This window comes from Hakea prostrata, chromosome 5 (genome assembly GCF_041222555.1).
Source record: "Hakea prostrata isolate BN-2017 chromosome 5, UWA_Hpros_2, whole genome shotgun sequence".
Lineage (NCBI taxonomy): Eukaryota > Viridiplantae > Streptophyta > Magnoliopsida > Proteales > Proteaceae > Hakea > Hakea prostrata.
Window position 1 is genome coordinate 8,194,134 of NC_142604.1, and position 21,517 is coordinate 8,215,650.

The 21,517-nt window shown below is 39.6% G+C and overlaps 3 protein-coding genes, 1 long non-coding RNA gene and 1 other non-coding gene across 6 annotated transcripts; 1 reads left to right on the top strand and 4 right to left on the bottom strand.

Moving 5' to 3' along the window:
* Positions 1 to 433: 433 nt before the first annotated feature.
* On the bottom strand, positions 434 to 1,837 carry LOC149014845 (uncharacterized). Its single transcript, XM_089155351.1, has 6 exons — positions 1,471 to 1,837; positions 1,327 to 1,404; positions 1,148 to 1,247; positions 923 to 1,062; positions 642 to 854; positions 434 to 532 (listed from the first exon to the last, which is right to left on the bottom strand). Exons 1-6 carry the CDS (start codon positions 1,768 to 1,770, stop codon positions 434 to 436), a joined length of 930 nt encoding a protein of 309 aa, XP_089011477.1. The 5' UTR covers positions 1,771 to 1,837.
* Positions 1,838 to 4,161: 2,324 nt separating this feature from the next.
* Positions 4,162 to 4,579, bottom strand: LOC149014846 (uncharacterized). Its single transcript, XR_016173555.1, has 2 exons — positions 4,507 to 4,579; positions 4,162 to 4,420 (listed from the first exon to the last, which is right to left on the bottom strand). It is a non-coding gene; the product is annotated as an uncharacterized LOC149014846 (long non-coding RNA).
* On the bottom strand, positions 4,303 to 4,390 carry LOC149014847 (small nucleolar RNA SNOR75). The gene has a single exon (XR_016173827.1). It is a non-coding gene; the product is annotated as a small nucleolar RNA SNOR75 (small nucleolar RNA).
* A 1,629-nt stretch (positions 4,580 to 6,208) lies between the features above and the next one.
* LOC149014848 (cold-regulated 413 plasma membrane protein 2-like) lies at positions 6,209 to 11,020 on the bottom strand. 2 transcript variants are annotated; one of them, XM_089156392.1, is made up of 5 exons: positions 10,933 to 11,020; positions 10,607 to 10,791; positions 9,126 to 9,233; positions 8,969 to 9,039; positions 6,210 to 6,855 (listed from the first exon to the last, which is right to left on the bottom strand). In XM_089156392.1, the coding sequence occupies exons 2-5, from the start codon at positions 10,780 to 10,782 to the stop codon at positions 6,602 to 6,604; spliced, it is 609 nt and encodes a 202-aa protein (XP_089012518.1). In that variant the 5' UTR covers positions 10,783 to 10,791; positions 10,933 to 11,020; the 3' UTR covers positions 6,210 to 6,601. The 2 variants fall into 2 exon arrangements, with proteins under 2 accessions (XP_089012519.1, XP_089012518.1); XM_089156393.1 differs by lacking the exon at positions 10,933 to 11,020 and having other exon boundaries at positions 6,209 to 6,855; positions 10,607 to 10,919.
* A 4,060-nt stretch (positions 11,021 to 15,080) lies between these two features.
* Positions 15,081 to 16,289, top strand: LOC149014849 (pentatricopeptide repeat-containing protein At2g15690, mitochondrial-like). Its single transcript, XM_089155352.1, has one exon. The coding sequence runs from the start codon at positions 15,081 to 15,083 to the stop codon at positions 16,287 to 16,289; it is 1,209 nt and encodes a 402-aa protein (XP_089011478.1).
* The last annotated feature ends 5,228 nt before the right edge of the window (positions 16,290 to 21,517 follow it).

The window sequence follows — 21,517 nt, forward strand, 5'->3', positions numbered from 1 at the left end:
TTTGAGTATCTACCACAAACAGTAAAAACTTCAGATTATATAACTGAAAGTAGGCATATTCATTTTTGGCCCATGAGCCATGCAAACCATGTAGCAGCTTTGGCTAAAATATGAATAACTTCGTCTATCTGGAATGAGTAGGGTTTACAGCTTGAATCATTTCAAAGCGTAACTTTTCAAATTTTTATTGTGCTAATCAAGATGAGTAGATGACTTTCAAGTTCTTTCAATCATTTTTAGGAAAATGCTTGGGAGCAGCGCTGCTCCAAGCACTCTACTGCACAAATTTCAAATTGGGTTGCATTAAATCTGAACTATTAATGTAAACAATCCAGAATAAGTGAATAAATGTTGAATGGCCAGATGTGGACTGCTTGGAACCGTGCTGCTGCCAAGGAAAATGCTCATTTTTGTCATTGTAAAGAAAAAGCTTTCACAAATGAGGAATCCAACAACTTTGGTGACAAGAAGTTCCAGTCTGTACCCCTTCATTTTTCAGAAATTCTCTGCAGACAACTCTAGTTTTGAGTATCTACCACAAACAGTAAAAACTTTAGATTATATAATTGAAAGTGGGCATATTAATTTTTGGCCCATGAGCCATGCAAACCATATAGCAGCTTTGGCTAACTGCCACCAACCTTCTGTTCCACCATTGAGAGCCTGGAGAGAAGGAAAATGGAAGCTGAAGAAACTAGTACAGCTCCAGCAAAACAGGCAAGATCGAACCCAGTTACGAATGATATGTTCTTGAACTTCTCCAGTATCCCCACCTGGAGTATCATCAGCACTGCATGCCCTAATTTTGAATTTTCCTTAGATACTGATTGCATCTCCATCCAAGCTGGGAGCATCTGGTGATAAACACACCTAATCAACATAAAAGCTCAATCAAGAACAATGACCAAGGCAGTACACTTACATGAAAGTGATCAAAGAGCCCAAAAAAGTTGGATTCAGATATCAGTCTTGTGCTCCCTCTCTTTATGTCCTTGGAACCAACAAAGAAAGCATATAACCCAGTACCAAAAATAAGCATGGCAGATCCTAGAAGATACATATCTGCCAATGAAGAAGAAGAAAAATTATTATCTTCTGGTTGTACTGAAAAGATGAAAGTGAGAGGTGGAATGAAAACAGATAATACCCAAGGCCTCAATAAGTAGCTCAACAACATGTCCTTGATCTAAGTTTTGGAGCATCTTATTAAAATAATTGAGATATGATTCTAGAATGAGGAAGCATCCCTGCATTAATTCCACTGTTAAATGAAAAAATGGAACTGTCAAGGAAGCAAGCTTGCTATGATTAAAATGCAGGTATCACCTCAAGGAAACACAAGATTGAGCCTAACAATGATCCAGCAACAGCAAACAATGTGAAGAACCTGCAATCAATGAGTACCTGCAATAGTTTATCCAGCTTAAGATATGAGTATAAATGGAAAGTACAGAAACACAGCACACTTACCTTCTCCAAGAGCATCTCAGCGTTCAGTCTCCATGATTTCCTCTTAACTTCAGGCCTTGAAAGTGTAATTAGAGCTGTTCCTGTGATGTTTCTGGGAATCACGCTCTCAGAAGTCACTGATGCTTTCAGTGCAACTACAGATAACTTCCTCTGATTGTGATTCTTATTATCATGAGTTGAAAAACATCTGGGCATTATTAAGAAAGATGAATTACTTGAGTTATGATAAGAAGATGAAGGAAAATTAAAATTCCTTAGAGGCTTAACGGTGCTAAACATCAATCTACCAACTCCAGCCATCGAAGAAATTTAGTTGGTAGTTTTGATAAACTGCTTTGTTTCTCTCTTTCTTTTAGTTGAAGGGATCTCAGGTCAAGTTGGTTTTGAAGCTGAAGGAAGAAGTTACGTAGAAAATTTTTTTTATAACCAAATGGTTTTGTCTGTGTTTGTCATGGAGATGGTTGAGCCGAACACGTGTCTACCTAGAGGAAAATTTTTCTATTGGAAGGTTGTTGCCCATCGTTAGTTTAATTTCTTGTCAACTATAAGAGAAGATAGACGATGAAGACTGCTTAAAAATCAAATTCAATATTTGGGTCTGAAGAATTGATGTTTTGATGTGAAGAGTGGGGAAAGCTTTCACCGTTCCTGAAAAGGAAGAGGAAATAAGCTTTCCTTTGTAGTTTCTTAATTTTGTTTTCTTTGTATTTTGTCATGATTCATTCCCACTTACACTAGAATACAAGCACTTGTCTTTTTCTTCTTTTTCTTTCTTTGGGAATCGGTAGCTTAGAATACAGAATCGTAGCTTAGAATTCATGATCTCTTCACTAAGAGATGCCGGTCATTATCAACCTTTAATGGCCAAACTTAGATCTTCTCAACCAGGGTGCACATTGAACCCAATTTTCCCTCTCACACCCACCTAACACAAACCATCCGAGCCCACATATGTCATGTAAACGGTGAGATGGGAAAATTAGGTGCCCTGGAGTGGTGGAAATCCAAATCCTCAATGGTAATGTCTTTTTCTTCTCCACTTTGTAGCTTTGAATCAGCCAATGCCATTTTAGCAGGCTGGTGTTCACTTTTTATTTCTTTATTGATACATGGAAAGGAATCCATGAAGATTACTAGTGCCCTCCTTCCCTCATGACTAGAAATAATCCAGTTTTGATTAAAATCCATTACATACGGATAGGATACCTAAACTCAATGAATCGACACTAGTGGATCTTCATGTTACGAGTCAGATAATATTATCCTAGTGTCCTTTCATCACGCATTCAAGAATAGAATCTACCTTGTCTATGTTCATAAGTAAACTCCCTTTTAAATGTACAACAGAGAGGCATGAAAACAATGTTAACCAACCCAAATTCTCAAGGATGCGACAAGCGACCATTGTCTCTATTAGACCATTGTGGAGTGATACCCTATTCTAACCCATCACAAGCATAATGTCACAGCCTTAGTTCTTGACTAAGCCAACCGTGCCGGCACTTAACACTTACTTGCACTAAGTCAGCCTAAAACCCAACTAGAGAAAGTAGAAGAAAGTATTCAAATCAACCTTACCGACACTTAGCACTTACTTGCACTAAATCAGCCTAAAACCCAACTAGAGAGAGTAGAAGAAAGTATTCAAAACTAAGTTTATAGACTATTAAGCTTAAACTCCTAAAATCTACTATGTTACAGAAGTCCTAATACCTTATGATGCCCTTTACCCCCTTTACTCTTCTTTCTGTCTCTGTCTCTCTTTTTCTTTTATTTTTTTTTCTTCCTTGAACATTGAAATGAATTCAACATGCAAATCATTACATAACTCTATTAGTCTAACAAATGTTAATCATTACTGAATTTTTCCCATACAAATCATTACTTAACCCTATTAGTCCAACAATAGATTTGTTAGAAATATAATTAGAATCAGAAAAACTCAAAGGTGCGTAATTTACTCTTCTTGAACCCCACACCATTAAAAGTTCATGATCTGAAGTGTATCGAATCAACTTAAACATCTATTCCTGCATCTTTGCTTTATGAAGTCAAAAGTTCTTTATTTTCTTTCTTTTCTTTTTGGGGATAAACTTTACCAAGTCAAAAGATATATTTTGATTAATGAGTAGGGTTTGCGTATATTTTGATCAACAATGATTTTACCTTTTTCTTGTTGAAAATTTTGATCATCAATGATGACCAACGAAAAGAAAAGACTCTAGAACTCTCATTTTCTTTTTAAATTTCTCTTTCTCCACAGCTATTTGGCAGTATCCATTCATTCTCGAAGTTATTATATGATGTAACGTAAGAGGCAAGACAAAGTAAATGAGATTAAAAAATCAAACAACCACTGGCCAATCAAAGCGATTACAATCTCTTGAACCCAATAAGGATTCAAAAATTGACCAATTCACATTTCAAGGTTTTCCAGATTATACTGGAACAAGAAGGTGAAAGGAGGGGGTAATTGAAGCTCAAAAGTGCTTGAACAGTAATCACAGGTGAACCTCATTCTGTGAGGTTAGAGAGTGATATTTATCATCATCGCCACATTTACCCCAATCTCACCATTCTGTCAATCATGAAATTATCTGGAAAAACACAAAAATCTGAACTGCAGAACATCAAAAGAAAAATCCTAACAGAGAATTTGGAGTTGGGAAAACAAAACCCAAAAGAAGAAAATAGAAGGGGAACATTCTCTCTGTTTCAGTCAGCGATTTCAGAGACAGAGAGCAAGAATGTGTTACAATTTCAATCAATAAGGCTCCAAAAACAAACCCAGTTGAAGAAATGAAAACCCAATATAGATTAGAAGTGAAGGGTTCCTCTCAGACAAATGCCTCGATTGTCGTCACAAGAATTGAATGGAATTAAATCGGACTCGTCATCTTTGATTTGTTCATCACAGAGAAACCCATCAATCAGTTTCAGACACGAACTCCTGGAAGCAGGAAAACGAACAAAACCAAAAACTTTGAATCGAAATCACTATAATAAGAGGAAGAGAAAGAGCAAATGATTGCTTACTCAAAACTTTCAGCCGAAAAATAGATGTTGGTAAGCGAAAATGGAAGAGCTACTGCGCCTAATGGTGTTCTCCTTTGGGATTTATAGGTGTTAAGAATTTAGGGTTCTAAGGTTGGCATTTTATAGAAAGCATTAAATTTACGTAAGTACCCCTATTCGCTTGCACTCAGTTGTTCTTAACTAAATTATAGGAAGATCTGATGAGGAACTCCCCATGCTTCCTATTTATCTGGACTGGGAGCTCAATACGTGGAAGGCATAACAGTAACGGTACTTAGCTTGAACAAGTAAAGCAAAACTGAGTCAAGTGAGCATGTAGTGTTGGGCATCTGTAAGGATTTTAATCCACATTTTTATTTTTGTGGAAATGAGAACTGATGCTTGGGTGCAAGAGCAGAGCTAAGACTTAACATCATGAGGGGCTAAGTACCGATGTTTTGCACGTAACACAATGAATTTTTTACTCATTATCTTTATCGTTAAAATTTTCTATAGTTGTGAGCCCAATTATTGATTTCACACATGGAATAGGGTCCAAGGAAAAATGTCAAAATTTTGAATAGGGAATGGTGGAATTTCAAAAAATTGGAAAAAAGGGGCAAGTGCTGATATTTCACGCATGGGAAGAGGGTTATAGGGGAATTTTTTTTAAAAAAAAAAATTTTGGGGGGAGGGAGGGGAGGGATAGCCCCCTGGCCCTAATGTAGTTCTACCGCAAGTTTGGCCTTGACGGCCCTAATCCGCCCTAAGCCTACCCTGAGCTCAAATATGGCTTGGGCTCAAGATTTTAGCCCTAAGGACAGATTATGCCAAAATATTATGGCCCTGATTAGGTCCTAGGATTACTCTTTGGCCCACCGGGCTTGTCTAGACCCGACCTTAATTTTTGGCCATAACCCTAGCCTTGATTTTGGCCCTAATTCTAGCCGTAATCCCGGCCCTAATTTTGTCTCTAATGCTTGATCTCAATGAATTTGGAATAGGGACAAGGATATGGCTAGGACTAGGGACAGAGCCAATAAGGGCTAGTGACAAGGCCAAGTATAGGGCCAATTAGGGCCAGGGATAGGGCCTATCAGGGCAGGGACAGAACTAATCAAGGCAAAAAACAAGGCCAGGGCCAATCAGAACAGGAATGGGCTTGGCTTGGCGCTGTAGGGCTTAGGGGTCAGGGATAATAATCATTGACTCTGAATTAGGGTCAGGGTGGGAATGAGCTTAGATTATAATATATATGGTTGGGCTTGGGATTGCAAAGGATCGGCCCAGCCCAACCTTGTTGCAACTCTACCGCCCATGGGTGGGGGATTATTACACATACCATCAAAGAGAGTCAAACTCATGACCTCTTCACTAAGAGTTTTTTTTTTTTTTTTTTGGGGTAATAAAGGCGCTTTATATATAGGAAAATTGGCAATAGAGGATATTACATATGCCGCCGGTAAATATTGAAACCATAATCTCTCTACTTAGAGGCGAGGTTCTCAACCACTCCGCTATTCTTCCATTGACCTCTTCATTTAAGTGTTGAACCCTTTGATGATTTTAATTGACTTTTTTTTTTTTTTTTTTTTAAGGAATTGACAGCTTTTATATTGGGGACTTGGGAGTAGGGACTATTTACATACACCATCAAGGAAACTCAAAAGGTCATTGCCAACTGAGCAACCTTAAAAGGGTTTTATTGATCACATTTCATCCTACTTACCCGAACAGACTCAATCCTAGGCTGAAATTTTTTATGGGTTGCAGCCACAGGATACGGACAATGATACCTTTTTTTTATGAAGTTTACAACACATAAGAGGTTCACTCAATTGACAAAGACCAAAACCTCATAGAAATAAGTCTCCAAACAACTGAAAGGAGCTAAGATTCAAAGGCAGACATTGACAAAGGTTTTCTTTTAATACATTCACAGGCTTACAACACATAAGTTCTGAAAACTGCGCAGGTTCAACAAATGATACAAATAAACAGTTTTGCTCAAATTGCAAACCAGAAACTAGTAACATTAATGGCTCTAACAAACGACTCGAATTTTTTCCTCACACTGCAAACCAGAGGATAGTCCATTGCTTGTACTTCGGAAGGATTAGATGAAGTGGAGTACCAAGGCCCAGACAGGATAAACAAGCAAAATGATTATCCCCAGCGTGTTTGAGATACCATTACTCCGAGTGAAGGAATTCCTGAACCCACCCGATGCACGAATGTGCTCTTGTAACAGATAGCATCCAATGGCAAGACAAATTACGATGCCAATCCAACTGCCCTTCAGGCTATCCGCTAATAAGCTTGGAGCTACAACCAGGAGAAGAATCAATGATCCAGGCATCTCTAGCCAGTCTGCAACCACCAATATCCATGATCAGAAACAGAGGATTCCCAACACATTCAATAAGGAATTATAAAACATTCAGTACTGTATTTCAATGTATTGTGATACTCCGATGACAGCTCTGCTACTAGTTATTTACTCAGGAGATTATAGTAGTGGTGGTACTGTTCTGAACTTGTATCGCCCCCCTTAAGGGTTATTTAGTTCTAGTGTTTATGTGTTTGTGATTACTGCATTAAACCCTCTTTGAGTTCACATTCCAGAAATCCCTACCTATTTTTCCCTTCCTATAAATTCTACCATTTTCTCTATTTACTTTGCCCTTGAATTACCAGTCCTGAGGGGATCACTGAAGAAGTAGAATTTTTACAATAGCTTTGATTTTCTTTAAGAGGTACCATATACTTTCTTTAACTTCTATGCTTTATATCGATAAATATGACTGAGTTCCATCATCTGCAGTGTCACTGATCCCCCACGACCAACTGTTCACCTTCAATTACCACCATCCACACCATTTTCAACCAACCCCATCTCCTTCACTCGCATCTTGTAGCTGACACCTGATTCTGCTATGTTCCTGCTGCTTAAGTTTCGAAATTGCTCTACATCCAAATATCCAATTTCCAGGAATCATATCTTCAGTCATAATGTTCTAATTTTACTCACTGCAACAGAAACTTTTTTCAGATGGGCAACTTTAGGCTTTTGGATTGGGTGATGCTTATACTACTTGTTCAGATACAACTGAGGCCATATACTACCCCTAAATCACAGAAGCTGGAATACTGTAACTAGCAAATACATTAATGAAAGGGAGAAATTTCAAAAGAGTGGTTTCTGATGAAAAGAACTACTCCTACATCCCAGATGCTGGAATAAAACGGTAATTTATATACTAGAAATTTCGGAAGAGAAGTTTGTCAGATAAGAAAATAAGGAATTCAGTGATATTTTGGCTTCATGCTGTAAATGAATCAACAGCTTGGATATAGGCATTGACTAAAACTGCAAAGCTTCAAAGGAAGTATTTTGTAGCTCTAGGATCTTCACTAGTCCATATGTTTAACCAGATACTTTGTCAATAAGTAAACTCACCATCAATGGTGAAGGTTATATTAGATAGATAGGACATGCTATAAGTCATCGAGAACCTGAACTTGAACACGTCCTTCACAGGATCCACAAGTGCTGGGTTGAGGTCACTTCTAACCTTTTTTCAATATTTTATGGTCACTCTAAACCTCAAATTCACATATTCTTAATAGCAGCTCAAGTTTTTACCATCTCTCCAGGCAAAGACTTGCAATATCAAAAAATAGTTCAAACACGGGAAGCATACCCCACACAATGGCACACAATTAGTTCTTACTATCAAAAGTGATCCCTTTTTCACAGGGAGTGGGTAGGGGAGTTGGGGTTTTGTGTGAGTTGAGGGAGGGAAGCTTCAGACCCATTACAAGATGGCCACGGAAACTTTATATTTGCAGATTCAACCAGAAAGAGAAACTCAAAGGCTCAAAAGGAAAGAATAGCTGTATGCATAGTGAAAAATAGCTATATCCCTAGGAAGACCAAGGATGATAATTCATACGAAAAAAGGCACATTCGAATCTCCCTAAAGGAGAACTCTAGAATTAGGATGGAAAGTTCTGTAACTTTGGGAAGAAACCCAGAAAGGGGGAGGGGGAAGAAGGCATACTTGAGTAGTAACTTTGAACATTTGAAGCAATAACACTTGTTTAGGCACAACGAAAGCCAAAAGAAAACCTCAGGAGCAGAATACCAAAAGTCACTCAATTGGTGGCAGATTTAGATGAGTTCAAATCTGATGGAAAGCGTAGCTTGGGCTGGGGTAACTGCAACTAAATGGGACAGTACTGGACCAAATGCCCAAGGTTTTAGCATAAAAATAAATAGTAAGGCTATTTTGGTATGCATTCTTGAAATATATTCTGGATCTAGTACACATTCTGAAGCAAGAAAATAGAGACAAACCAGGTTTCTGAAAACAGGGCTTCTTAAACTGAAAAAACTTAAATGTAGAAAGTTTGGACACATACTCTAACTCATGTCAGTACAAACATGATCCATCAAGATTGTTAGACTAGAAACACATACCAGGAAAGTGTCGTGGGAAGAAAAGCCGTAATACAACAGCAACAAATGCAATCCATCTTCCAACCTCCCCCCTGCACCAAAATCAAATTGGATTAGTGTATATAAAGAAGAAAAGACTAGCCCAAAAAACAAAAGTGGAAACTGTGAGGAAGATCACCTTAACACATTGAACAATACTGCAGGTAGACTGAGGAAAATATAAGGAACCAACAGTGAAGTCAGCATGTTCGTCTTCCAGTTTGTTCGGTCCAAAACCAGAAGGTAACTGCATTAAGAATATAAAAGAATGGTGTTAACAGATATAGATGTATAGCTCAGTAAATGGTAGTATAGATGCATTACATATTTTCGCTCCCACTCCAATTTTACAGATCTCAGATAGTGACGGAATCATAAAGCCATCTCCAACGATTTGTGACTTGTGATTAACCAACCATTTGTCAATTAACACAGAGACAGAGATTAAATAAAAGCCTTCTGTCATTCATAAGAGGCTCAAGCAGCAAATTTCCTCTTTTATCAACATAGGCTTTTCTGGGTCATATATTCTGATGCTGAGATCAATTAGTTCTTTGAAACACAATCTTCGATGATTTGTGAGTAACTGACTATTTGTCAATTACAGTACCAAAAAAAAAAAACTATTTGTCAATTAACAAAGAGACAGAGGTAAAATAAAAGCCTTCTGTTATTCAAAAGATGCTCAAGCAGCAAATTTCTTCTATTATCAACATAAAAGACTTTTCTGGGTCATATATTCTGACGCCGAGATCAATTAATTATTTGTCAAACAATCTCTCATTGAGAGCAATAATAAAAATTTCCCTATCCTTAAATATAGAAAATGGGTTCAATTTCTAGTAACGCGAGTGGAACTCTGATAAAATGAAATGTAGCTTCCAGCCAAAATCCATAGAAAACAATCGATAATTACATGTAATCGTTATTGAAAAATTCATCACAAAATCAGCACAAAAACTTCCAATGCAGGTGTTTCCAATTTACATTTACAGAGCTTGAATACTACAAGTAGCAAGATTTGGCAAATTAACCCAGCAAATGGAACAGGACGTCAATATCATAGGTAACAATATGCATGCACTAGAAAATGTTGCTCCAATTCTGCAATTGGTGGCCATCTCTTTGAGTTGATATAAGAATACCAATGCACTCATGGTAAGCGTACGACAGCTAAACCAAAAGACTAAATCCATTGCCACAAAAGTCTTCCATTTCTAATAAACTCAAAAGTTCCTCCTAAGAGAAACATAGCAGATTAAGGTAAAAGGGGGAAGCAACGGATGAAAATCTTTCGAATTTCTGAAATGAATCAGGAAAGTTCATATGAAACATGGGGACGGCGACCGCAAAACTGACAAAGTAGCGTCGATTAAGATCCAAATCATATTGACAAGCAGCAGAATAACTTGAAATAATATCATGGTCAGGAAATAATGAGAGAAAGAGGACTCGTTTCAATCACTAAAATCAACAAAAAGATCAAATTATCTCAAAAGACCACAAAATCAAAGCAACTTATCATTCAATTAGACATGAATCACAAATGAAACGTATACTTAAAATCAAGGGGACATTCGAGCGCACGAAAGTGAGAGAGAAGTGGGGGAGGGGACTTACATTGCAGCAAAGGAAGCCACCCATTTAAGAAAAGTAGTTCCAAAACCTAGTCCTCCCAACGTCGCAGTATGAACGGCGAGCTTCTTCGCGGCATTGGCGAGGTCTTGCAGATCGGAATTGATCAACTCAGTGGTCGTTGGATCAGTTTTCATGGCCAAATATCCCGTCCTCCCCATTGTTCAGATCTAAAAAAGAATTCAAAAATTAACCCAAAAGGAAACAAAAGAATTTGCAGTTGCAGAGACAAATTTCACACGAAGACAGGAAATGAAACAGTGTGATCCCTTCGGATTCCTTCTGGAATATGATTTGGGTTATAAGTTTACCTTCAAAAGAATTAATAGAGAGCGCGATAAGTCAGACAACCGTAGCCAGCGAGTGATGGACCATTGAGGAAAAACCACCATTTTTAAAGACAACCTTCCACTGTAGGAGATGCCACGTTTGACGCTACGTGTAGGCTTCTGATTCACCGAGCGTCAGGGCGTGTTCGCTATGATTGGTCCGAGTCATGCATTATCGTCGCTTATTTAATAATATCTGGATTGTGAATTTGTGATTAAGTGGCAATCAATGACGAGCGACAACTAGCTTTTTCCGCTTGCCGACATCGAACATATATTTTTATGAATAAAAACCAAGAGACAAGTAGAAAATCTTTGACGTGGAAGTTAGAGAGTGGATAATCTTCACATCCAAACGCATTTTGATTTCATTTTATATTTTCAAGTTTGATAGAGCTGAAGCCTGTAGTTCTTCATTAATGTGCAGCTCGGTGAAGTGCACCGTCGAGATCGAAATCTTGGTTGAGATTTCAATCTCGACCGTGCACTGCACATGTTGTGCATTTAATGTGCAGCATGCAAGTCATACTAGCCTGAAAGTTCTGGTTGTCACGTTTATTAGACAGTAAGAAATTATGTCACGTGTTAGTTAAAGAACAGTTAATAAATTTTCCAATCTAACGAAGAAGAAAAACAAAGGAATTTAATTGGGAAATTTATTAGTTGTGGAAAAGTTTATGATCGTGAAGTAGGACGGAGAAGGATCCTATAAGGTTCAAAATGTTGCCGACATTTTGCGTGAGTGATGGTGATAGCTAACACCATAGATAAAGTGAAATATTGTGACATTTTAGGCAACTTTTGGAGTGAGTTCGGTGAAAAATCAACTCCTAGTTTTGGGAAAGATAATTTTAACTTGAATTTTATTATATAGTCTAATTTAAGACCAAGAAATACACTAAGAGCATTGTTTGGGTCTAAAACATCCCCTAAACTAATGTTCTAACTCGATACATGCTCGGCTGTATGCAGCAAAAATGAAAGTCTAGAAAAATCATACATATCAATGTAAACAAGCAAAGAATACACACAAGTACAAAACTAGTAAAAAAAAGTATTAAAGTCTATAAGTCATTATACAATCATATTGAGTATGGCTCGTGCTTCACATTCTGTTGTCGATGGACATGGGACCTGTAGAGGTCTTACGTCACTTTGGGCCTCGGAATTTCTTTATAATTTGAGCAAAATAGGGTTAAAATGGAAAAAATCGATGAAAAATTGAATGGAATTTAGCTAATTATCACGAATTGGCAATATAAAAATTGACCGTTCGTGATATATCGGCAATATATATCGTTGACTTTTGGTCATCCTTGTGTCGACAAGAGGTGTCATGTCACCCTCATTCAACACGGCAACATATTGCTAACATTTGGTACACTGATATTTCTATGTCACTTTTACGAGCTCCAGTTTAAACGGTGATTGAGCTCCAGTTTACACTAATATATAATTTTTTTATTTTTTTTTTTTTGGCCAAAAAAAAAAGGTTAGATAACAACCTCAAATGATCAAGCCAGAAAATTGGAAGCAACACCTTTTCCTAGCAAGTGGGGCACTAAGGGCCTGAAATATGTAATTGCAAAGCTAAATTTTTTTAATGGATCTCCGTTTGGACTAAAATTTCAAAGAACTTTCTATCCGTTGGGAGGTTGGGCCAAACAATTGAATGCCATCTTTATAAGTCCAACTACCCCCATTTGAAATCTCTACCTCACCTATTGAGCATTTACTATCTCACAACTCTCAAAGCTCTCAAATTGGTAAACAAACCTTGATCACTTGTCTTCCAACTTCACTCAATTTTGAAGGACATTTTAAAGTTTTCAAACAAATTCATTAGAGTCAAGCTTGGAGTGATTGAAGGTCATTAGAATTTCATTAGTGGTGCATCTCATCTCTTGAGCATTCATTCATCATTGCATTACACTCATACAAGAAGTAAAATGTCATATTTCTTGTTAGGTAATATCTTTCAATTCCTCAAATTGTATTGTTGTTTAATTATAGTTTAGGTTTATTAGAATTAGTTGATGGTGCTCTTGCCCTACTTAAAACAAAGATTGAAAATGATGTTCTTGCCCTATTGAACATAGATTATAAAGGGTTTGATTTCTACCCATTGTATGGAAAGAGAATCACTAGAGAGAAGTGGACGTAAACTTGCAAAGTTGAACCACTATAAAATACTTGTTTTGTGGATTGATTGCATTACTTTATTATTATTCAAATTTACAATTTACTTTGTATTTACAATTAAATCGAAAAATTAGACAAATTCACTAGTTGCAACCTATTTACCCCCCTCTAGGTTGCTTTAACAATAACATTTCTTCAACTAGTTCCCCAAGCTTATACTCAGCCTAAGTTCCAAAAAGGAAACCCTTTTAAAAGGAAACCCTTTTAAAGTTAGTGCACTCTTTCATAAAAGCATATAATATTAAATGAAAGACTAGAGGTCAAGAGATCTATACAAATGAGAAGAGTCCACTACAAATAAAGGTGGTACACCCCACCAAAATCTAATTAGGGAAAATCTACAAGCACCCCTAGTAAGAAAATCAAAAAAAAAACCATTGTCAATCCTAAAAAAATAACTGAAAGTAACCCTACTTAACAAAGAACAATGTTTCAACATATTCAAAACTAAACTAGAACTCATCCAATCTAAAGATGATTGGAGCCCTTGAAGAGCCAAAATCGCAAGTAAGCAATCCGAATGGACATGCAAATCAACTGCTCCTAAATAAGATCTAAGGATAATTCCATTCCCTAATGGCTTTAAGTTCAATTAGAATTGTTGAAGAATTATGTCCATGTTTGTTTTGAGCCACTACAAAACCTCTCTTGTAATCCCACATAATGCATCATCTACCCCCTTTATGTGAAATATTATCTCATGATCCATCTACAAATATTTGAAAGAGAGCAAGCTCCTCGACAATGGCATGACTTGGTATTTGGTAATGGCCCCCATGACACCTTTGAGATTCCTTAATGTGGGATTGATATCTGCACATAAATAAAAGAAAGTAGTCATGATATGGAGTATAGAAACCTCAATCCCTCTAAAAAGGGTTGCATTCTTCGTACTCCATATGCACCAAGCTAAAGAACTCCACATCTAAATCAACAAGGTTAGATTGTCACAACCCATAAACTTCAACATGATGAATGTGACTACAAGAAAATTAGATGTATTAATTCATAAAGGAGTAGTCTTAAACACTTTTGTGCATGAGAACTGAAAAACAAAGCATGGTATACATTTTCCTGACTATGGCCACTAATTATACAAAGGGGAGTAAAGGAAATATTCCTTTGAAAAAAGAGAGCTCCCAATTGCAATAGTCTCATGTGAGGGTACCCATAGGAAATGCTTAATCTTTGGAAGAATAGGGATATTCCAAATATGTTTTCAATATTCAAGTGAGGAAGAAGAAGCTACACTACCTTGATCATCAACCATAACTAAACATTGGTGATAAGCAGACTTTACAGTGAACTTACCATCTTTTACTTTGTCCCAAATCTAGAAATTTAAAATATCAGGAGATAACATAGCCAGAATGTCACCTAGAGAAAATAAAGATTGAAGCCAAGGTAATAAGGAAGAAGGAAGCAACTTATTCGGGTCAGGACCATCAAGCCGCACATTTCGGACCATCAGATTGAAATGTCAGTCAAAATTTTGATCTTCAACTGTCGAAATCAACGGTAAAGATTGAGTCTCACCCGAAATTTTGGATCTGATGGCATAAATTTCAGCTTGACGATCATGCGCATTAACTAATCCTTGGCTGACACCACCCTTACCACCCACCATAACCCCCTATCCTTAGCCAGAACTCTTTTTTTCGTGACAAGTGGACAGTTTTGTAAGAAAAAACTAAATTCGTCCAATCCTGTAATGTTCGCAAGAAAATATCCTTGCGGTTCACAGGATCAGACTGTATCTCGGAGTGCATGGACAAGCATCCTGGCTTTGGTGCAGTGATTGCTTATCCGTCTCTGAGTATTGTAATCTGCAAATCTCCATTGCTGGGGTTGGATTGGTCCTATAGGATATCCGAGAGACTTGCTGCTCTTCGGTAGCGAGCTTCTAAGCTCGTCCCTTTCTTACCAGAATGTCGGTTCGGTGTACAGCGGTTGAATGCCCCCCAACGTTTAGTTTCATGAATACCTGTTCATTCCACAGAAGCAGAAGTCCTGTTGGATGCACAGTACTCGATTTCTCATGTTTCAAGTACCGAAGTAGTTGCGAAGATTTTGGGGTTTTGAGACAGTTTTCCTCTAAGAAAAAGAGTGTTTCTTTTACTGTTTCAAGACTATCTCACAGAGAAGCCGCTTTTGTGGATGGAGGGCATCGGATGAGCTCCAATTTGAACGGTTTATGCGGAGAAGGGCGAGTGGAAGAGGCCCTCCAACTCATGAACGACATGGAAAGACGCGGAATTTACATTGCTCCAGACGAATTCCTTGCACTGCTACGGGTATGTACAGATTTGAAATTGTTAGAAGCCGGAAAAAAGGTTCATGATTACATATCTAGATCCCCATCCAGGCCAGGTGTTTCCGTCTTCAACAAAGTGGTCGAGATGTACTTCAAATTGGGCAGCATAGCAGATGCCCGCCGAGCATTCGATGAAATGCCGCAACGGAATTTGCTCTCCTGGAACAACACTCTGATGGGTTTAGTGAAAAATGGGAAACCAGAAGAAGGTCTTGAAATCTATAATGAGATGAGAACAGAAGGTATGAGACCAGATGGGTTTACTTTCTCAGGGGTCCTGATGGCTTGTGCCAGCTTAGGGGCCGTGGAAGAAGGAGTGGCGCACTTCGAATCAATGAGTAAAGATTACGGGGTTGCTCCTTCCATGGAGCATTATGTTAGTGTTGTTGATCTACTTGGAAAATCAGGGAAGATTGCTGAAGCCAGGCAGTTCATTGGTAAGATGCCAATCAAGCCCAGCTCCCTTGCGTGGGAGACTCTACGAAAATATTCTCCCACTGAAAGCAAGGAGCAGAAGGCAGAATCTGGTTTGAAACAGAGCATAATTCGTGAAAAAAAATCGAAGATTGACAAGAATCAAACCATTACGAACCCAAAGAAGAAAGAGGTCTACGAAAAGTTAAGGTCTTTGAATGAGGAAATGAAGGAAGCAGGTTATGTTCCGGACACGAGGTATGTGCTTCATGACATTGATCAAGAGGCAAAAGAGAAAGCCCTGCTTTACCATAGCGAGAAGCTGGCTATTGCCTTTGGGCTTATAAGTACACCCCCAGGAACTACGCTGAGAATCATTAAGAACCTTCGGATAGGGGGGGCGCCATAATGCCGGGGGGTCCTTATGAAAAAAAAGGGGGGGGGGGGGCCCGCGGGGGGGAAAAAAAAGGCCCCCCCCCCCGGGGGGGGGGGGAGCGCCCGGAGAGAAGTTGGGGGAAAAGGAAAACGCCCGCCCCCCCCCTCCCCCCTTTTTTCTTGAAAAAGAAAAAAAAAAAATTTGTTTTTTTTTTTTTTTTTTTTTTTTTTGGAATCAACAACTACAAGCGGGCAAGGGGTGGGGAGGAACATAACCACCAACCACACAGGGAAGAGGCCAACGGGCGAACGAAAGGGCCTCGGCAAGAGACTGCAATCATTAGAACCCTAGGAATAAAGGCGGGGATACAATGTGTGAAGTCTATCCATTAAATAATGGATATCTTGGATCGGTGGGCCACTACCATCGGGGTTGAAGCTCACCATCAAGGTACCGATTATCTGTTTACGTGACTCAATTAAAATTGACTCGTAACCGCATGCAGGCCTCCAATAATGCCTAAAGCAGATCACCCACGAAATAGGCCGGGCGATGAAGCACCAAAGCTCCCGGCACCGAAAAAAACGCACACCCTCTTATTGCAACCCAGAGGCACACATTCACCACAAACCCGGAGGAGGCCCAAGTCAACCGACCACGGCCAACCCCCGAGTGGGTTGGGTTTGATGAGGAACTCTGCATGGAGAGAGCCTTCTCCACCACCGGGGTTTCAGTTCTTGTTGCCCAGATCCGATCATCTAGCTTTCCAAACCACCACACTACAAAGGAACTAAGACTTTCATAATTTCTTCATCATGCTTGTTTAACTTGCTAAATTCCTTCCAAAGAGACCACTGAAGAGATCTACAATCATCGAAATCCCATGAGAGAGGAGAACCAAACCATACACCTGCAAAGGCAAGAGTAGACATGGGAAGTTGTTTCTTCATCCAAGCCACATCCCACATAATGCATCTACCCCAACTCTTGGAGATTAGGTGGATGAGTGCAAGACAATACACGCCCCATAGAAAATTCGATTTTGGCCAGTTTACACTCCAACTCTTAGGCTCTCACCAACTCATTCCAACTATGAGTTTATGTTGAAGGGGTCCCTTCCTCCTCCTCGGTGTTGTACAAGACATATGCACTTCACGGAGAACTTTCCATCTCACTGCGCCCCAAACAAGAGCATCTTCGTTAGGGACAATGCAACGATATTTAGAATGCAAGCCTCAGGAGAAAACCACCAAGATGGGCCAGCGATGGAAAAGGACGAAAAAAGGTTGGCTGTAGAAAGGACTGAACTGAGTGTAGGAATCCAGGACCAAACAGAAGATCCACAAAAGTCCGAGTACTACCCCAGAACCAGCAAGATGGAAGCAAACGGCTCCATGAATGTTGTATTGGGAAAAGATCTTCTTAAGGAATTGAGCCCAAATGCATCGGGTTGAGAGAGAAGTCTCAAGCTACCTTGCTTAACATGGCTTTGTTCTGCAAATGGATCTGAAGCCCACTCCTCCCTGCCTTTTCTTTGACAATCTCCAAGACATCCAATGTATTTTTGCTTTTTCCTAGTCCCCCCAAAAGAACGAGCTGGGTTCACCTATTATGAATGGAGTTTGGGATTTTGAAGTGAGAAATTGCATAGTTGGAGGATGGAAGAGCTACAGCCTTAAAAGTACCGGCAGTTTGATTCAAGAGCTTAGGTCCATCCTGGAATCTACTCTCCGCCTTATCACTAAGGGAGTGAAATAATGCCACTAGATACCCCAAAGTCCGTTGGAAGCCCTAGATATTTGGTTGGCCTCTCCATAGGATACCCAAAATGAGAACCACCTCTCACGAGGTGGGACTAAAGCACACAGGATGGAAACAGAAGTGAGAAGATGGATCCTCAAAGAGGACACGGGACGAGAAAAGAAAAAGAAACATCAAAGGGAGAGGGGCCGATGGAAGAACACCCACCCCAAGGGAAGAGAAGGAAGAGAAAAAAGGGGGATAAAGGGCCGCTAGGGTCGGATTATGAAAACTCTCGATCCATTGATTAAAAAGAGTACTCACGAGAGGATAGACATTTAATATTAAATCAACAAATAATATTAAAAAGAGAAGAAGGCCAACAACCCCACAACCACAAGATAGGAGAGCCAACAGCCTCTGCCCCCTCTCGATGAAATGGAAAGTCGAGCTGAAGATATTACCGTATGAGTCGGCTTCACGAGGTACTGGGATGAAGGAACAAGATCAGGTAACGGAGTTAAGTCCGGATGCTAAGACTTTGGTAGCCACCTTCAAAAGAAACAAAGATAAGCTTAGGCTGAAATCTCAAAGTGGGAGCATCCTTCTTGGTATTAAGCATACCAATGTATCATTTGTACCCTGGGAGAAAACCGATGAGAAAAATCACAAACGAATTTAAATAATTCGTATGGGTTAGCTCCCAAAATCTTTGAAAAAATAGAGGGGGAAGAAAAGGGGCTTTGAGGACCCATGGCATACAAAGCCATTTTCACTTCATCAATGGTAGGGGCTGAAGTAACATATAGTTTGTTCCTCGAAACTTTGGTTGAATGCCTGAATTACACAAGTGAGATCCTATCCTCAACCCCTAGAGGTGAAGAGGGTTTGGTAGTATACTTCAAATAGGCTATAAATATTCCCTCATTAGAGCAAATCACTATCTTATTTTAAAGACTGGTTGTGTCTTCTTCGCAGCTTTGCATGAAAGAATGAAGTATTTTTCTCACCATCTTGGAGCCAATCAACTGGATTTTTGTCTCCATAATGTCTCCTGAAGCCATTAGTTGTTCCAATTCCTTAGCCACTTGATTCTCTTTGAGTGGGAATCTTCTTGTACTCTATTACCTTGTAATTGAGAAAGCTCCTTTTGAGTTTTTCAATTTGAGTATGAATATTTCCAAAAGAATTTGATTCCATTCTTTAAGATCTCTTGACACCACTTAGCTTCTTAAATAACAATGAAGGTGGAGGGGTATCGGCTCTGACAGTAACCACACACAAGATCTTACACAGGAAAGAAAGGGAGGACTCTAGGTCTCATAGAACAATAACAAAGGGGAGATGAAGATAAGGGGAAAATAGAGGTGGAAAATACAAATTGAATTACAAAGCTCTATCCAACTGATTGAATATTAGCTGACCAATCTTTATACTCCAGTATAAGATGCACCAGTGAGCCAAAGGTGAAGCCACACGTTACATTTCTGAAATGCAACACCTACTTCGACAGTACCTCCACTCTGCCAAGAAAGAAAGGAATTAAAATCACAAGAAAAGAATGTCTCCATCACTCATTTTGGTCAATGCTACACTTTTTTCTTCTAGGTTTTTGGGATCCCCATATACTAGTGTTAGAAAGGATTGTTGTTTCTTGTAAGTAATGCAACAGTCAATTACTCTCTATTTGAATCTAGAATTTCCACTAACATCATCAGAGAATAATGAACTTTGACATTCTATGGTCCTGTCAGCTATATTCCATTCCAATTTTCCTCATTTCTATTTCATTGACTGACCTTAGTCTCCATCAAGAACATGAGTCGGTTCATTTTTGGTGAGATTTGTAAGAGTGAACGAAGGGGGACTGGGACCCTGAGTCAAGATAGATGATCATGATGACCCGTGATGGGTTCCAAGCAAGGGGGAAGCTTAAAAATGAATATCCTCCCTGGACCATGAGCACTGAGTGCCTTTCTTCTTCTTATTTACATTTTCGTAGCCATGTCCATCTCAAACCGAGCATCACTCCCGCTGATATTGCATAATCGCTGAAAGCTAGCCGGGTGGGAGTGTAGAGGCACCGGTCAAAAGCTGATTTGTGTTATGGGACATTTGAAAATTTCTTCCTTGAAGATTCGGTTGTTGCATGTAAGTATTGTCTCGGTGTGTGAGAAAGATGTGAGATGGTTAAGTGGGTTGGTAACATTATTTGGGTTGGGGAGGATGGGCTGGAAGGGGTAGATTGTATGTGTGGTGAGGATGGGCTAACGGGTTGGGAATAGTGACATAAAGTATTTGGGCTGGGCTTGGGCTTGGGCTTGATGGTATTGGGTTTAAATTCGTTTGGGACAAGTTGGGAATTATTTGTGATGTGTTAGGGTTAATAAGTGAAACAGGATGCTAGGTTTGGGATTAAGGATGAGAGAAGACGTTGAAGCTCGGGATTAAAAAAGCCGGCTGCCGTTAGGAGGAGAGAGAGGAGAAGTTACCCGCAAGGTGAGGTTGGGCGATCAACGACTGCGCGGGGGTGGTTGTCGAACAACATGGGTTGGCGACGGTGGTATGCCTCCAGGCCGCTGTGGTCCCAAACTCGGCTCGCGATATGGAGTTGAAGATTTGACCGACCGGCACCAAGGACGATGTGGCGGATGTGGTCGGGATTGTGTTCCTTCATCATCTCCGCCGGCAGCTTTCCGATGTAGTAGCCGGATTTCTTCTCCGTAATGTTCGAAAATGCATAGTGCATGGAAACCGCCTCAATCAGCCGATCGGGTGGAGATGCTCGCAGATTTGTGCCGGATCTATTGTAATTCTCTCGATGTTGAGGTGAAAATAGGGTAGGGCACCTCTCTTCTTCATGCCCTAAAACCCCACACCCATAGCAAGTACATAGGAAGCCTTTCCCATTTAACCAAAATTTTATCCATCGACCCCGATCGCCCTAGCCGGGATTGAGGATTTGAGGGGTTTCCGCGATCAATGGTGATACGGCATCTAAAATAGCATGTCTCTCCCCACCGAGTCCCGCTATGAGCATCCCTCTTCCCGGTCGCCATCGGCGCAATTGAAACCCAAATTCCATATTGAGCAAATCAGTTGGTATATCATGAAATTGGCACAGAAATCGATGTGTGTGAATACCCACCGCTTGTCATCTCTCCAGGGTTCCAAAGATAAGCACGTTGCCTCCTACACTCCAAGGTGACTCTTCAATAACATTGAACATGTCTTGGGTATGTTCAAATTGAAATTTATACTGATCTTCCTTCATTTGTGTGATTTCCAGAGATTTTACTAGGTTCCATGCTCGGGTAGGGCTTCAAAAATTGCTTGCCTTCGGTAAGGTTCCCAGTCAATACCCATCCAACTATTGTGTCTCGTTGCCTTCGTATGCTATATCTTCTAGTTCATCGGGCACATCAATTCCTTCATCATCCGAAAGACTAATCCGAATATGCATCGTTATCACCAAACGATGGTCTCGAGTAGGGCCCTCCCACCTCCTTCCCCGCCCGTCC

Coding starts and splice junctions, on each gene's coding strand:
- LOC149014845 (XM_089155351.1), bottom strand. CDS start 1,770: ATGGCTGGAGTTGGTAGATTGATGTTTAGCACCGTTAAGCCTCTAAGG. Junction 1,405..1,470: donor CTGAGATGCTCTTGGAGAAG/GTAAGTGTGCTG, acceptor AAACTATTGCAG/GTACTCATTGATTGCAGGTT. Junction 533..641: donor TCTCAATGGTGGAACAGAAG/GTTGGTGGCAGT, acceptor TGTTTGTGGTAG/ATACTCAAAACTAGAGTTGT.
- LOC149014848 (XM_089156393.1), bottom strand. CDS start 10,782: ATGGGGAGGACGGGATATTTGGCCATGAAAACTGATCCAACGACCACT. Junction 9,234..10,606: donor GTGGCTTCCTTTGCTGCAAT/GTAAGTCCCCTC, acceptor TTCTTAATGCAG/TTACCTTCTGGTTTTGGACC. Junction 6,856..8,968: donor CTTCCCACGACACTTTCCTG/GTATGTGTTTCT, acceptor TGGTGGTTGCAG/ACTGGCTAGAGATGCCTGGA.
- LOC149014849 (XM_089155352.1), top strand. CDS start 15,081: ATGTCGGTTCGGTGTACAGCGGTTGAATGCCCCCCAACGTTTAGTTTC.